The sequence below is a fragment of the Pelodiscus sinensis genome, chromosome W (genome assembly GCF_052426305.1).
Source record: "Pelodiscus sinensis isolate ZL-2025 chromosome W, ASM5242630v1, whole genome shotgun sequence".
NCBI classification, from domain to species: Eukaryota; Metazoa; Chordata; order Testudines; family Trionychidae; genus Pelodiscus; species Pelodiscus sinensis.
The window spans coordinates 8,993,185-9,009,136 of record NC_143084.1 but is presented as its reverse complement, the minus strand read 5'-3'; the positions used below and the strand labels follow the sequence as shown (position 1 = coordinate 9,009,136).

At 47.5% G+C, this 15,952-nt stretch overlaps 1 protein-coding gene across 3 annotated transcripts in view; it reads right to left on the bottom strand.

The window, feature by feature from the left end:
• Positions 1-15,952, bottom strand: part of LOC102450730 (N-alpha-acetyltransferase 25, NatB auxiliary subunit-like) — a 161,494-nt gene that overhangs the window by 130,566 nt on the left and 14,976 nt on the right. For all 3 annotated transcript variants that reach the window (XM_089775109.1, XM_089775110.1, XM_089775111.1), the window contains one exon: positions 243-317. In XM_089775109.1, coding sequence (XP_089631235.1) covers positions 243-317 — 75 coding nt within the window. The remainder of the gene's footprint in view (positions 1-242; positions 318-15,952) is intronic.

The following is a 15,952-nucleotide window of genomic DNA, read 5'->3' as shown; positions in this document are numbered from 1 at the left end:
TAAGCATCAGCTTATTTCCCATTACAGTAAGAGGCCAGCTCTCTGGGAGTAGAGCCAATTATACTGTGGATCCCGCAGCACATATAACTGCTAGGATTTGTAGTGGTTACACTGTTATCTTTTTAAATGATTTTTATATCCCTTTTGGGTATTCTTCATAATGTGTCAACATCCAGAAAATCTCAATGTTATCAATACAGCCACTGTTCAAGTCTTTAATTCAATCCCAATGCTGTACTCACCTGCATAATTAAGCTCATCACAGACCAAAAGTAGTAAGGGTTTTTGGGGACAATTTTATAAAGTGCCATTCCAGCCTGAAAAATGTAAAACATGTATCCATCATTTCAAAATGCTTCAATTTATGAGCTGCATCACAGAAAGTGAAAGAGTGATAACAATAGTGACAAAATTCCTAAGGATTAGTGACCAAATAAGAATTTATTAACCCCCACTACACACCCCCTAGGAAACACCCTCCACACAGATCTATATGGGAGACAGAGAAAATGCAACACTACCGTCTACTCCTGCTTGTTTGTTTTAAGTGTATTACATCTTCAAGTGTCATGGAAAGGCATTTTCAGAGGAATCACTATTTGAAGTGCCTATAGCAGTGGCTGCCAACCAGTCGACTGACTGACTGGTCAATCCTGATATCTCTCCCATTTAATCACAATCTCTGGTGGTGGAGTGGGACTGCTGCTAAGGCCTGCCCTGCCCCACACCTGTGGCTGGCTCCCAGAAGCAGCTAACACAGCCATGTGCATGAGCACACTGCTCCTGCATGTAAGCACTGCCCCCACAGCTCCCACTGGCCAGAAATGGGAAACTGGCCAATGGGAGCTGAGCGGGCAGTGCCGGTGGAGCACAGAGCCACGTGCCACCACCCCTGGGGCCACAGGTGCATGTTGGCCCCTTCCAGGAGTGGCGTGGGGCCAAGGCAGGCAGGGAGCCTTCCTTAGCCTCACTATGCTGCCAACTGGGAGCCACCTGCAGTAAGTGCAGCCCAGCAGGTGGTCACACCCCAGCCCCTTCCTGGAGCCAACACCCCAAGCTCCTGCCCCAGCCCTGCCCCCCGCCTAGAACCAGCACCCTGCTGCAGACCAGAGCCCCCTCCTGTGCCCAAATTCACTCGCAGAGCATGTACCCATCACCTCCTCTTGCACCTCAACCCCCTGCCCCAGGCTCAGCCTGGAGACCCTACCCACTCTGTAAACCCCTTGGCCCCAGCCCAGAGCCTGCACCCACTCCCAAAACCCAGCCCCCTGTCCCTGCATGGTAAAAGCAAGGGTGTGGGAGAGTGAGTGATGGAGAGAGAGAGGATGGAGTGAGCAGGGCTTCAGGGAAGGGGTGGAGACTGCCCTTAAATTCAAAGAGTGATCATAGGCATATAAAGGGCAGAGATCATTGGCCTATATCTTTAAATACAGTGTGTGCATGTGCATGCACACACTACATACTTCTGCAGACTAAGGGAAAAGTTTTCAGCTCTGGTCTCCATTTGTGCACATTTTCAATTGTATACACACAATCAAGTCCACACTTTATCAATGAAAACACCTGCACATGTTTAACTTGCCTTCAAAATCTGAACACATGCATGTGGCACAAGAGACACCCAAGAAGATGCCTAGTTGAAAATATAGCTCTAAATATCACTACACAGCCAAGTCACTTAAATTAGAATGGAAGTTATTCTTATTCAAACATTCCACACATAAGCATTATCTACTATCTATTTGAGAGCATTTGTCGGTATCTGTTCAAGAACTCCTAAAACTACGGCCACCAAATTTATTACACAGCTTCCTCTTATTGTAACTTAACGCAAGGCCAGGGTTTGGTTGTGCCAGGAAAATGGGATGTACCTAGAATGGAATTGCATCTCATAAAACCAGGAAAAAAAGACGACAATCACCAGGCAGGTAAAAGAGGCTGGTGGGGGTACCCCCACCCCCAAGCCTCCTTTAGGCAGGGCAGGAGGCTGAACTTCCCCCTGCCCCCAGATCTGTGTGGGGACACTGCTGGTTGCTCCTCTTCATCAGGGAGTGAAGAGAAAGGGACGAATGGAGCAAATTGTGCACTTTGGCTGGAGAGTGCAGGGGGCAGGCAAACCTGGACCTGCCCCTGCTGGAGGGACATGCACCCCCCTCGCCCGGCTGTGCCTGCTGGAGCTGCAGCAGGCAGAGAGAGATGCTTCTCACCTGGCCCCAAGCTGCTGCAGTGAGGGGGCTGGGGTAGTCCTCTCTCCCCGGGGCAGCCTGCATCCTGAACCCCTCATCCCCAGCCCCACCCCAAAGCAATGATTGAAAAGAAGCATGGACATGTTCATTTTATTTTCCAAAAAACAAAAATTGAGTTAAGGACATAAGCAACCTTCTAGAGATCTTGGAGTCATTGTGGATAGTTCTCTGAAAACATCCACTCAGTGTGCAGCGGCAGTGAAAAAAAGCAAACAATGTTAGGAATCATTAAAAGAGGGAGAGAGAATAAAAGACAGAGAACATCTTATTGCCTCTATATAAAACCATGGTATGCCCCCATCTTGAATACTGTGTACAGATGTGGTCACCTCATCTCAAAAAAGATCTACTGGCATTGGAAAAGGTTCAGAGAAGGTCAACAAAAATGATTAGGGGTTTGGAACGGGTCCCATATAAAGAGATTAAAAAGACTGGAACTTTTCAGATTAGAAAAGAGGAGACTAAGGTGGGGATGACAGAGGTCTATAAAATCAGATATGTTCATGGAGGTTAGGTCCATCAATGGCTATTAGCCAGGAAGGGTAGGAATGGTGTCCCTAGTCTCTGTCAGAGACTGGGAATGGGTGACAGGAGACGGATGGCTTGATGATTCCCTTTTCCGTTCCCTCTCTCTGGGGCACCTGGTGCTGGCCACTGTCAGCAGACAGGATACTGGGCTAGATGGACCTCTGGTCTGAACCAGTCTGGCCGCTCTTATGTTCTTAGTGTCTCTATGAAAACGAAGACTGAACTTTCCTACATTTACTTCTGAATTTTTAAACTGATAAGAAATTACACACAGTACATTGAAGCTTTGTTATCTGGCACTCCTGGGCAATGGGGGTGGCTGGTTAACTGAATGTACTTATTCCTCTGTCCTTGCCCCCTACCTGTAGATCTGGCTCTCAACAGCTCAAGACAAGCTGAGGGGAAAGGAGGCACCTGCTGATGATGTCAGCCAGCAGTGACCTCTGTCAGAAGCCCTGCAACATCCAGCTGGGCAGACAGAAGTCAGGCACACGCCTGAAGACACAACGGTATTGTGGCTTGGGGGCAATCCCAGTTAAAGTTTTCACTGTATAGAATACTTTACATTAGCAAATCTACTTCTACAAGAAATACATTCATTTCTACCAACTGTTTCTTGTTCATTTTCAGATTATGAAACTGATTCCCTTTTACCTTTCATTAAAGTTTGACAGTCAATCTCTGTCTGAAGTCCACATCCCTTTGAGTTCTTAGGTACAGTAGTACATACTCATTAAAAGAACACCCTATATTTGCCATTTAGGAGAATCAGTAATCCAATTAGACTAGGGATGTCAATGTGTAGATGACTACACATTAACCAGAAAGACTAGTCTTATTGGTTAATCCTGTAGACTACATGTGCACACAGCCCCAGCTGCCTCTGCGTCAGATGCAGCAAGGGGGAGGGGGGAGAGGCGGGACCCGGTGCCCCTGTGGAACTGGCTTTTAAACTGGCTCCCCACAAGCACCAGATCCCGTGGAGCCACCTACCCCCTGCCCCAATGCCCATGCTGCTGCCTCTGATAGAGGCGGGGGGGGGGGGGGCAGGTGGGAGCTAGTACACCCCCACACATCAGCTCCTGTGGAGCCGACTGCCCCTCTCCCCCACCCTGCTGCCTCTATTAGAGGCAGTAGAGAGGGGGAGGCTGCTCCATGGGTTGCTGGCACAGCCTCTGTCCACAGGGAGCTCAGGTAGCAGCAGCGCAGGGTGTTCTCCAGGAGTGGGGCTGGGAGTGCACTGGCAATGCAGTAAAATGTGATGCAGTTACACCATTATTCAATTACATGGTACCCAGCATCCCTAAATCAGATAGATGTATTATACAATGGTCTGAATAGAATATTTTGCATTTGTGGCATTTTTTAATATATGCAAGACTGGTATTTTCCATTCATTATTCTAGCTAAAAGTACAATTATTAGAAGGTGAAATGTCTGAATTTTAGATTTCATATACAGCTAGTAAAGTAGCACTATATACTGGCTGTAGTAAGATGAAGGCCTGAAACATAAGCCCATGCAGCACAGGCCTGGTTTGAGGCCTGAGGCCTAGCTAACAATGGACAAAACATGGCTAACATAAAGCAAAGCTAAGCTGTGAGCAAGAGGCAGGCCCCAGCTCACAGAACTTGGCACAAACAGGGCTGAGAGTGCAAAACACTCATTGGTAATAGGCCCAAGTGTACACCAGTAATTGGTACTGGTCATAAGTAGAAATCATAGGATACCACCAGCTCATTAAAAAAGACCTTGGCACCCACTCCTCACAGATACAGACCCAGGTTCAGGAAAGGGTCTGAAATGACAGAATGATGGATAGAGATGATCTAATCAAACCACAAGGGACAGGGTGATATCGAAGTAGTGTCAGAGGGTGGCAACCTGATACGTCAGCACTGAGGTGTGATTTGTTGTACCTGTATATAAGGTGGTGTCTTGGGGGGGGGGGGGGGGGGGGGGGGGCAGTCTTTGGATGACCTAAGGGGCAGTGGAAATTTCCCACAGACTGCATCATTACATTGCTACGGGGTACACATTCGTAGTGGTTCAGCAGAGTCTATTGACAACTATTACTGTACTTTGCTTAGCAACAAACCTGCCCAGGCACCTTTGATCCTTATCTGGTTTGTGGTCTTTGGGGGTTCTCTTGGGGTCTGCTATGGAGACTAAGTGCACAAATCGACACGGCACACATCACTGAGCACACACACAAGCAGCCTTCTGGTTATCATCATGAACGGAGCCAGAGACCGGTGATGACACCTCGGCAGGAAATCCTGACCGCCTCCTGAATAACTGCACTGGCATATACAGGCAGTCACCAGGTTACATGGATCCGACTTACATCGGATCCCTACTTACAAATGGGGTGAGGCAACCCCGCACTAGCTGCTTCCCCCCAGCAGACCAGGGAGACGCGAAGCTAGCGCCCCCTCCCCCCCAGCGGACCAGGGAGACGCGGAGCGGCTTTTCTCAGCAGACACCTCAGCTTGAGAATAAAGGACTGAGGGAAGTGAGGTGTGGGAGAATAAAACTGAGCTCTGGAGAAATGTTTGGCTAGAGTTTCCCCTACAATATGAACCAGTTCCGACTTACATACAAATTCAACTTAAGAATAAACCTACAGTCCCTATCTTGTACGTAACCCGGGGACTGCCTGTAGTAAGCAATGAGGTTTCTTACTGAAGAATGTTTGCAGCACAGCAAATCTATGCAAAAAGCTATTTTTTAAAACAATTGTGGTCAGTGCTCTATACATTCAATGCTGCTGTCAGAGCACCAAAGAAGCACTTTGATTAGTTCAGTCATAAATTAATCACACTCTTACACCTATAGACCAATTCTTCATTTTCTAGACCTTTCACCTTTATCATAGCTCGTCAGAGAGCAACACAATTAATTTTTATGTGGCCTGTCATTAACAGAGTTCTCAGTCTCCTGTTGCTTGTGAACCCTGGAATAAAAATGCATGTTTATGCCTGTTCCTTCTGAAATCAATCAGTTATTTAAAAGGAATATACACAGAGGGCTGTCTAGAATCATATATAAAAATGGCAATTAATTTTTTTGCAAAACCAAAAATAAAAATGGCATGCATAATTGTTTTTAACATAAGTAAGCATGAAGCAAACTAGATCTGGGTTCCCATTCAACAATAAAAAATATAATTCTTATTTAAAATATTAAAGTCAAGGCCAATCAAGAATTATTTGAAGCCTCTATCTGCACAAACAAAAAAATCTATTAAAAACAAACAACTTTAAGATTACATTAATGTCCAACTCGCAACTATCATAGCATGTCTCAAAGTTCTCTGTCTGCTCAAGTACAGTATCACATATTGCATGATGCATTGCAAATCAGAATAGAAACTGGCCCTTTTAATCTGCAAAAATTGCACATCCAAAATTGTTTTGATAGTCATCTGTAGGCACGCAAATAACTAGATCGCTTCTGTATCGCCATATAGCACTTTGCAGGCATATATATTTCCCCTCATTAATATTGCTATAACTTGGTCATTTTATATTATATATACAAATTAATTTTTTTTCCTAACGGACGACCGGGGGGGGGGGGGGGGGGGGGGGAATACTTAACGGACCTACTATGTATTCTCTTAAGACTATTGGCTTACTGTGCTCATCTGTCTTGCTGCCAGAACCTATCCAGGGGCTTGGGAACTCCCACCCTGTCGCTTCTCTCCGCCCATTGGCTCCCTATATAATCTATTGTAATCAACTGTTTAGCAGTGTTCACTGAGCCCAAGTGGCAAGGTGACACTCCGCCGGCGCTGTGTGTAATAAATCCTCCTGCTTGAATCTACACGGTGCCTACATTTTGGTTTCCAACAGTTGGCAGTTGTGAGACTTCAGTCTGGCTGACGGGTCAAGTGGATAACATAGAATCCCAGGGCTGGCAGAGACCTCAGGAGGTCATCAAGTCCAGCCCCCTGGCCAAGGCAGGACCAATCCCAACTAAATCAACCCAGCCAGGGCTTTGTCAAGCCGAGACTTAAACACCTCTAGGGTTGGAGACTCCACCACCTCCCTAGGTAACCCATTCCAGTGCTTCACCACCCGCCTAGGGAAAGAGTTTTTCCTAATATCCAACCTGGACCTCTCCCACTGTAACTTGAGACCATTGCTCCTTGTTCTGCCATCCATCACTACTGAGAACAGCCTCTCTCCATCCTCTCTGGAACCTCCCTTCAGGAAGTTGAAGGCTGCTATCAAATCCCCCCTCACTCTTCTCTTCTGCAGACTAAACAAACCCAAATCCCTCAGCCTCTCCTCGTAGGTCATGTGCTCCAGCCCCCTAATCATTTTGGTCGCCCTCTGCTGGACCCTCTCCAATGCGTCCACATCCTTTTTGTAGTGGGGGGGGGGGGGGGGGAAGGGGGCAGAACTAGACACAGCACTCCAGATGTGGTCTCACCACATTAAAGGGGAATAATGACATCTCTGGATCTGCTGGCAATGCTCCTCCTAATGAACCCTAATATGCCATTAGCCTTCTTGGCTACAAGGGCACACTGTTGACTCATATCCAGCTTCTCATCCACTGTAACCCCCAGGTCCTTTTCTGCAGAACTGCTACTTAGCCATTCAGTCCCCAGCCTGTACCAATGCTTGGGATTCTTCCCTCCCAAGTGCACTTGTCCTTGTTGAACCTCATTATATTTCTTTTGGCCCAATCCTCTAATGTGTCTAGGTCACTCTGGACACTATCCCTGCCCTCCAATGTATCTCTCTCTCCCCCCCAGCTTAGTGTCTTGCGCAAACTTGCTGAGGGTGCAATCCATCCCCTCATCCAGATCATTAATGAAGATGTTGAACAAAATCAGTCCTAGAACCGAACCTTGGGGCACTCCCCCTCGAAACCAACTGTCAACCAGACATCGAGCCATTGATCACTAACTACCTTTTGGGCCTGACAGTCTAGCCAGCTTTCTATCCATCTTACAGTCCATTTATCCAGTCCATGCTCCCTTAACTTGCTGACAAGAATATTGGGGGAGACCATATCAAAAGCTTTGCTAAAGTCAAGGTATATCACATCCACTGACTTACCCACCTCCACAAATCCAATTTCCTCAGCATGGAAGCTAATCAGATTGGTCAGGCACAACTTGCCCTTCATGAATCCATGCTGACTATTCCTGATCACCTTCCCCTCTTCCAAGTGCTTCAAAATGGATTCCTTGAGGATCCCCTCCATTATTTTTCTGGAGACTGAGGTAAGGCTGACTGGTCTGTAGTTCCCTGGATTGTCCTTCCCTTTTTTGAAGATGGGCACTGCATTTGCCTTTTTCCAGTCATCCGGGATCTCTCCCGATCTCCACGAGTTTTCAAAGATAATGGCCAAAGGTGCCGCAATGACATTTGCCAACTCCCTCAGTACCCTCGGACGCATTAAATCCGGACCCATGGATTTGTGTACGTTTAGCTTTTCTAAATAGTTCTTAACCTGTTCTATCTCCTTCCCATACTGTGTTGTCTAGTGCATTAGTCTGGGAGCTGACCTTCTCCATGAAGACAGAGGCAAAGAAAGCATTGAGTACTTCAGCTTTCCCCACGTGTCACTAGGTTACCACCCTCATCCAATAAGGGTCTCACACCTTCCCTGCCCACCCTCTTGTTGCTAACATGCCTGTAGAAACCTTTCTTGTTACCCTTCACATCTCTTACTAGCTGCAATTTCAAATGCGCTTTCCCCTTCCTGATAACTCCCCTGCATTCTCGAGCAATATATTTATACTCCGCCCTCATCATCTGTCCAAGCGTGGGGGAGCCTGCACTACCCTGCCTTGGCAATAAATGGTGATGTCCGCCTTGTCCAAAGTGCAGCTTTCTAGTCTGTCTCAAGCCTGGTATGCCAAAGCACGCAGGCATGGTCAAGGGAAGCTGAGAGAGTCAGGAATTGTTTTACGTAAAGCAGATTAAGCATCGTACGCGAGACCACGTTAAGTACACGCAGGAGAAGCAACCTTGTACTGGTACTTGTTTCTGATAAGCAAAAAGTACAGATGCAGACATAAAACCGTCAACTACGCATATAGTTTAGCTAACATCCTGGGTAGCAGGATGTACCCCAAATAGGGGCATTGGGCTTTTTACGCATCCTACACAACACATAATCAATTGGTAAATATTATTAGAACAACCAAGTCTCGCTTTGCTAGAAAACGGGCTAAGGAAGAACAATCAATGGGAGGGAATGGGCAGGATTGACCCACAGGTCCTGCTCGTTGCAACTAGAAGTAATTAGGCCCTTCACACTGGTGGTCCAGTGCATGATGTTCCTATGCGTGGGAAGAAACAAAACCACGACCTCCTGCCTGGCACTGTAGGTAGCATACGAGTGAAGCGCAAGTTAATTAGGGTTTATTATTGTATATACTAGATCTTTTAGTAACTGCTTTTGCATTGCGCTGTATTAATTGCTTTAGAAATTATAGTATTTAACGTTTAAATTGTATAGTAATTGTTCTTAACGCTTGTAAAACTTAAACAGTTAATACACTTGTTTAAAGCTTGCAATAAATAACAAAGTGGTTAAGTAGCCCTGGCGTGTCCTGGTTTCCCTTGGATATAAAATAAAGCAAACCACACAACACCAAGTTTCCACTTCTTATGAGCTTCCTTTTTGTGTTTGGCTTACCAGGGAAATCCTTGGTGAGCTTAATCTGGTTGCCTAGCATATTTGCTTTTCTTACTGCGCATCAGGATGGTTTGTTCCTGTGCCTTCAATAAGGCTTCTTTAAAATACTGCCAGCTCTCCTGGACTCCTTTCCCCTTCATGTTAGCATCCCAGGGAATCCTGCCCATCAGTTCTCTGAGGGAGTCAAAGTCTGCTCTTCTGAAGTCCAGGGTGTGTATTTTGCTGCTCCCCTTTCTTCAGGATCCTGAACCCGACCATCTCATGATCACTGCTTCCCAGGTCGTTATCTACCTCTACTTCCCCTATTAGTTCCTCCCTGTTTGTGAGCAGCAGGTCAAGCTGCACACGGCCCGTGGTCGGTTCCTTCAGCACTTGTACCAGGAAGTTATCCCCAACAGTCTCCAAAAACTTCCTGGACTGTCCGTGTACTGCTGTATTGGTCTCCCAACAGATGTCAGGGTGATTCAAGTCCCCCACGAGAACCAAGGCCTGTGATCTGGAAGCTTCTCTCAGTTGTCTGAAGAAAGCCTCATCTACCTCATCGGGTCTATAGCAGACACCAACCACCACATCATCTCTGTTGCTCCCGCCTCTAAACTTAACCCATACTCTCCCCACAGGCTTTTCTCCCTCCATAAACTGGAGCGCTGAGCAATCCTACTGCTCTCTTACATACAATGCAACTCCTCCTCCTCTTCTCCCCTGCCTGTTCTTCCTGAACAGTTCATACCCTTCCATGACCGTGCTCCAGTCATGCGAGTCATCCCACCAAGTCTCTGTTATTCTAATCAAATAATAGTGCCTTGACTGTGACAGGGCTTATAATTCTTCCTGTTTGGAATGGAGAAGGTAGGGCGAACAACTAGTTATCTAAGGTGTTTGATTCCCAGGCTTCTTGCATTTGTGTACAATCAGGGGTCCTCCTTTGTTGCTCCTTCCTCCTTGTGTTTCTTCCCACTATCTCACTTAATTCGAATTAGTTAATTCAAACTAAGCTAATTCGAACTAGCGCATCTAGACCTAAAAACTAGTTTGAATTGGCGTTTTGCTAATTCGAACTAGCATGTCACACTGAGTGGACCCTGAACCAAGGTTAAGGATGGCCGGAAGCAGTGCCGGCAGGGCATCAGATTAGGACTTAGAGCGTGGAGCTGCTGTCTCAGGCTAGCCGAGGGCTGTGCTTAAAGGGACCCGACCCCCACCCCGGACAGACAGTTCTCAGGGGTTCCCCGCTCGCTTGTCTAACTCAATGAGGGACAGCAAAGCAGTCCTGGCTTGGAGTGCCCTGAATGCCCACACTCGGCACATCACAGCACTCGGCCATCAGCCCGGCTGCACTTGCCGCAGGCTGCCATCCGGGGGGGGGGGGGGGGGGTCCAATCGGGAGGCTGCAGGAGAGCTTCCACCCCCAGAAGCCCGCAGAGCCACCCCAGTCCTCCCCATTGGGGGCTCGTACCCCATTCCTCCCTCACCTCCTTCCACTTACCCTTCCCTAGCCCCCCTTCCTGATGTACAAAATAAAGAAAACGTGTGGTCAAAAATAGAAACTCTCTTTCTTGAACAAAACTCGGGGAGACTGGGAAAAGGAGGTGGGAGAGGGGAAGAGAGAGGGTGGGAGAGGGGAGGGCAACTAAAATGATCAGGGGTTTGGAACAGGTCCCATATGAAGAGAGGCTAAAGAGACTGGGACTTCTCAACTTAGAAAAGAGGAGACTGAGGGGGGATATGATAGAGGTCTATAAAAGCAAGAGTGGTGTGGAGAGGGTGCATAAAGAAAAGTTCTTCATTAGTTCCCATAAAGAAGGACTAGAGGACACAAAATGAAATGAATGGGTAGCAGGCTTCAAACTAATAACAGAAAGTTCTTCACAAAGCAAGTAGTCAACCTGTGGAACTCCTTGCTGCAGGAGGCTGTGAAGGCTAGAACTAGAACAGAGTTTAAAGAGAAGTTAGATAAATTCATGGAGACTGGGTCCATAGAGTGGTATTAGCCAGGGGATAGAAATGGTGCCCCTGGCCTCTGTTTTGGAAGGCTGGAGATGGATGGCACGAGACAAATGGCTTGGTCACTGTCTTCGGTCCATCCCCTCCGGGGTAGCTGGTGTTGGCCGCTGTTGGCAGACAGGCTACTGGGCTAGATGGACCTTTGGTCTGACCCAGTACGGCCGTTCTAAGCTCAGGGTCGGGGGTCTCACTGGACCACCTTGATTTTCATGCAAACCTGCTCCTGGGTGGCCGGGCTGGCAGCTCTCCTGCCCTAGACGGCCACTTTCTTGTGCCTAGTGCGGAGGTCATGGATGAGGTCCACGATGTCCGCACTAGACCAGGCGGGCGCCCGCCTTTTGCGGCCCCGGGCAGACTCCTGGGAGCCGCCAGCCTGGTCCTGGGAAGAGGCAGAGGGCTGGGTGGCAGCGGGTGGCTGGTTCGTGCCGTGCCGGGTCTGCTAGCTGGGTGCTGGCAGGCTTGCACCTGGCACAGGCACCGTAGCCAGACCGTGCCCCTTTAAGGGCTCCGGGGCCGGGCGGGGGGCAGAAGAGTTTCCCCGGTTTGGCCCAGAGTGGCCACCAGGGCAAGCTGGGGAGGGCTAGCCTCCCACTAGCTCGAATTAAGTGGCTACACAGCCCTTAATTCGAACTAGTTAATTCGAACTAGGCTTAGTCCTCGTGGAATGAGGTTTACCTAGTTCGAATTAAGCGCTCCGCTAGTTCCAATTAAGTTCCAACTAGCGGTTTGCATGTGTAGCGCCTATCAAAGTTAATTCGAACTAACGGCTGTTAGTTTGAATTAACTTTGTAGTGTAGACAGACCCTTGGTTAGGTGGATCCCATCTCTTCCTAGCAATCCTTGTGCCCGGAACAGAGTCCCATGGTTAAAGAAACCAAAGCCCTCTCTCTCCCCAACACCACCTGCGCAACGACGCATTTACTTCCACAATTCAACGATCCCTAGGTAGGATCTTTTACTTCAACAGGGAGGATGGACAAGAACACCACTTGTGGTTCAAATTCCTTGATCCTTCTTCCCAGTGCTACATAATCTGCAATGACCCACTCAAGGTCATTCTTGGCCGTGTGATTAGTTCCTACATGGAGAAGCAGGAAGGGGTAGCGATCCGAAGGTTTGATCAGTTTTGGAAGACTCTTGGTCACATCCTGAATTCTAGCTCCTGGTAAGCAGCACACTTCGGGATTCCAAGTCTGGTCCGCAGATGGATGACTCCATCCCTCTTAGGAGGGAGTCTCCGACCACCACCACCCGTCATCTTCTCTTCAGGGTGATGGTTGTGGAACCCCATCCCTAGGACTACACATCCCATGCCTTCGGGTAGATGGGGTCTCCTTCTGATCTCTTCCCTGAGAGGTCCCTGACAAAGCATTCTCCACCGTACTGCCTGCGCAGAGAGCCTGAAAGCGGTTACTTACCTCTAGTGGAATTAGGGATATCTGAGTTGGCTTTCTTCTCCTGGAGGTTACATACTGCCAGTTTTTTCCCTTCTTCTGTACTGCCCTCCCTGGTTCTTCAGCCTGCTGTGCCTACAGTATCAAATGGTGCCTTCTATCGAGAAAGTCTTCATCTTCTCTGACAGAACGTAGGGTTGATACTTGGGCCTCAAGTTCTCTAATTTTTTCTTCCAATAAAATGACCAGCTTGCACTTAGTGCAGATGAAATCCCTTCATTTTCCAGTGAGTCAGCGACCAGGGAGCTTTGCAAACAGGGAGTTTTTGAGAGTGAGTTCTCCAGGTAAAGGAGGAGCAAATATGGAACCCTTGAAGTAAGTGGCTGTCTGTAGTGTGTGTTTGTGGGTTACTTGCTGTGTGCTGAGCTTGTTTGTGTCTGTCTGTTTGAAGGAGCACGTGCTGTGGCCGGCAGTTGGAAGCTGTGAGCTTCTAAAGGTTTGAAATCTAGAAGCCTCTGTTCATTGGCTGAGCCTTTAGTCAGGGGGCGGGGCTATCAGGAAGGCCACGGCTTTATAAAGCAGCGAGTCAGCGACCAGGAAGCAGCAAACAGGGAGTTCTGAGAGGGAGTGGGAAGGAGCCAAGGTACACTTGCCATTCTTTATAGTTTAAAGGTTTTAATCAAAACTTCCTGATTTAACTAGAAAGCCTAGCCATAACCTAGGTCGGTGTAGGAGAGAATGCAGGCAGAAGCCCAGCAGCAGAGTGTGGGCTATCCTGTTCATTGCACTCAGTGTAGCATGTATGATTACCTGCCCTGTGGGCGGGTGGCGTATGTGCGCATTCGGTGCAAGGAGCTCCTGGCCCTCAGAGACCAAGTTCAGGCTTTGGAGGCCAGGGTGGCTGAACTGGAGGAGCTGACGGAGGCCGAGAGGTACGTAGATGAGGCTTTCCGGGACACTGTACAATTGTCCCACCTCCGGTCAGACAGCCCCTGCGCTGTTAAGGAGGATGAAAGGCTCAGGGAAGGAGAGCAGTCAACGGGAGCAGAGGGAAACCTTCCCATAGTTGGGACCCTCCTTCCAGATGTTGGGGTATCCTCTCGCACTGAGGATACATCTCTGGGGGAGGGAGCTCCAGTCATTAGGAAAAGGCAGGTGTTAGTAATGGGAGATTCGATCATTAGAAATCTAGATGGCTGGGTTTGCGATGACCGGGAGAACTGTATGGTGACTTGCCTGCCTGGTGCGAAGGTTGCGGATTTCTCGAGGCATCTAGATAGCCTTATGTGTAGTGCTGGGGAGGAGCCGGTGGTCGTGGTACATGTAGGGACCAATGACATAGGGAAGGGTAGCAGAGACGTCCTGGAGGCCAAATTTAGGCTGCTAGGAAAGAGACTGAAATCCAGGACCTCTATGGTGGCGTTCTCAGACATGCTTCCAGTTCCACGCGCAGGGCCAGGTAGGCAGGCCGAGCTTCAGAGTCTCAACGCGTGGATGAGACGATGGTATAGGGAGGAGGGGTTTAGATTTATAAGGAACTGGGGAAACTTTTGGGATAGGGGGACCCTATACAGGAAGGATGGGCTCCACCTAAACCAAAGTGGATCCAGACTGCTGGCACTTAACATTAAAAAGGTCGCAGAGCAGTTTTTAAACTAAGAGATGGGGAAAAGCCGATTGGGGCTGAGGCACATGTGGATCAGACAGACGTCTCTTAGAGGAGAGTCTATTGACAGAGATTCTCTAGGTTTTAGTCAGGAGGAGAGGATGGAAGAGGATAAAGTATGGGCCAGATCAGATGAAAAACATTCACATAAAAAAGAATCTGACACATCAGAAAAGGGCAGACAAATAAACAGAGACAAGTTTTTAAAGTGCTTGTACACAAATGCTAGAAGTTTAAATAATAAGATGGGTGAACTAGAGTGCCTCGTGTTAAAGGAGGATACTGATATAACAGGCATCACAGAAACCTGGTGGAGCGAGGACGATCAATGGCACACAGTCATACCAGGGTACAAAATATATTGGAAGGAGAGAACCGATTGTGCTGGGGGTGGGGGAGTGGCACTATATGTAAAAGAAAATGTAGAATCAAATGAAGTAAAAATCTTAAATGAATGAACGTGTTCCATAGAATCACTATGGATAGTAATTCCCTGCTCTAATAGAATATAACAGTAGGGAGCTATTATCGACCACCTGACCAGGAAAATAATCGTGCCTATGAAATGCTAAGGGAGATTAGAGAGGCTACCAAAATAAAGAACTCAATAATAGTGGGGGATTTCAATTATCCCCATATTGACTGGGTACGTGTCACCTCAGGATGAGATGCAGACACAAAATTTCTTGTTATCTTAAACAACTGCTTCTTGGAGCAGCTGGTACAGGAACCCACACGGGGAGAGTCAATTCTCAATTTAGTCCTGAGTGGAGCGCAGGATCTGGTCCAGGAGGTAACTATTACAGGACTGCTTGGGAATAGTGACCATAATATAACAACACTTAACATCCCTGCGGTGGGAAGAACACCTCAGCAGCCCAACACTGTGGCATTTAATTTCAAAAAGCGGAACGATGCAAAAAAATGAGGTTAGTTAAACAGAAATTAAAAGGTACAGTGACTACAGTAAAATCCCTGCAAGCTGCATGGACACTTTTCAAAGACACCATAATAGAGGCCCAACTTAAATGTATACCCCAAATTAAAAACAAAATAGAAGAACTAAAAAAGAGCCACCGTGGCTTAACAACCAAGTAAAAGAAGCAGTGAGAGATAAAAAGGCATCTTTTAAAAAGTGGAAGTCAAATCCTAGTGAGGTAAATAGAAAGGAGCATAAACACTGCCAAATTAAGTGTAAAAATGTAATAATAAAAGCCAAAAAGGAGTTGGAAGAACAGCTAGCCAAAAACTCAAAAGGTAATAAAATGTTTTTCAAGTACATCAGAAGCAGGAAGCCGGCTAAACAGCCAATGGGGCCCATGGACAATCGAGATACAAAAAGAGCACTTAAGGATGATAAAATCACTGCGGAGAAACTAAATGAATTCTTTGCTTCAGTCTTCACAGCTAAGGATGTTAGGGAGATTCCCAAACCTGAGCCATCCTTT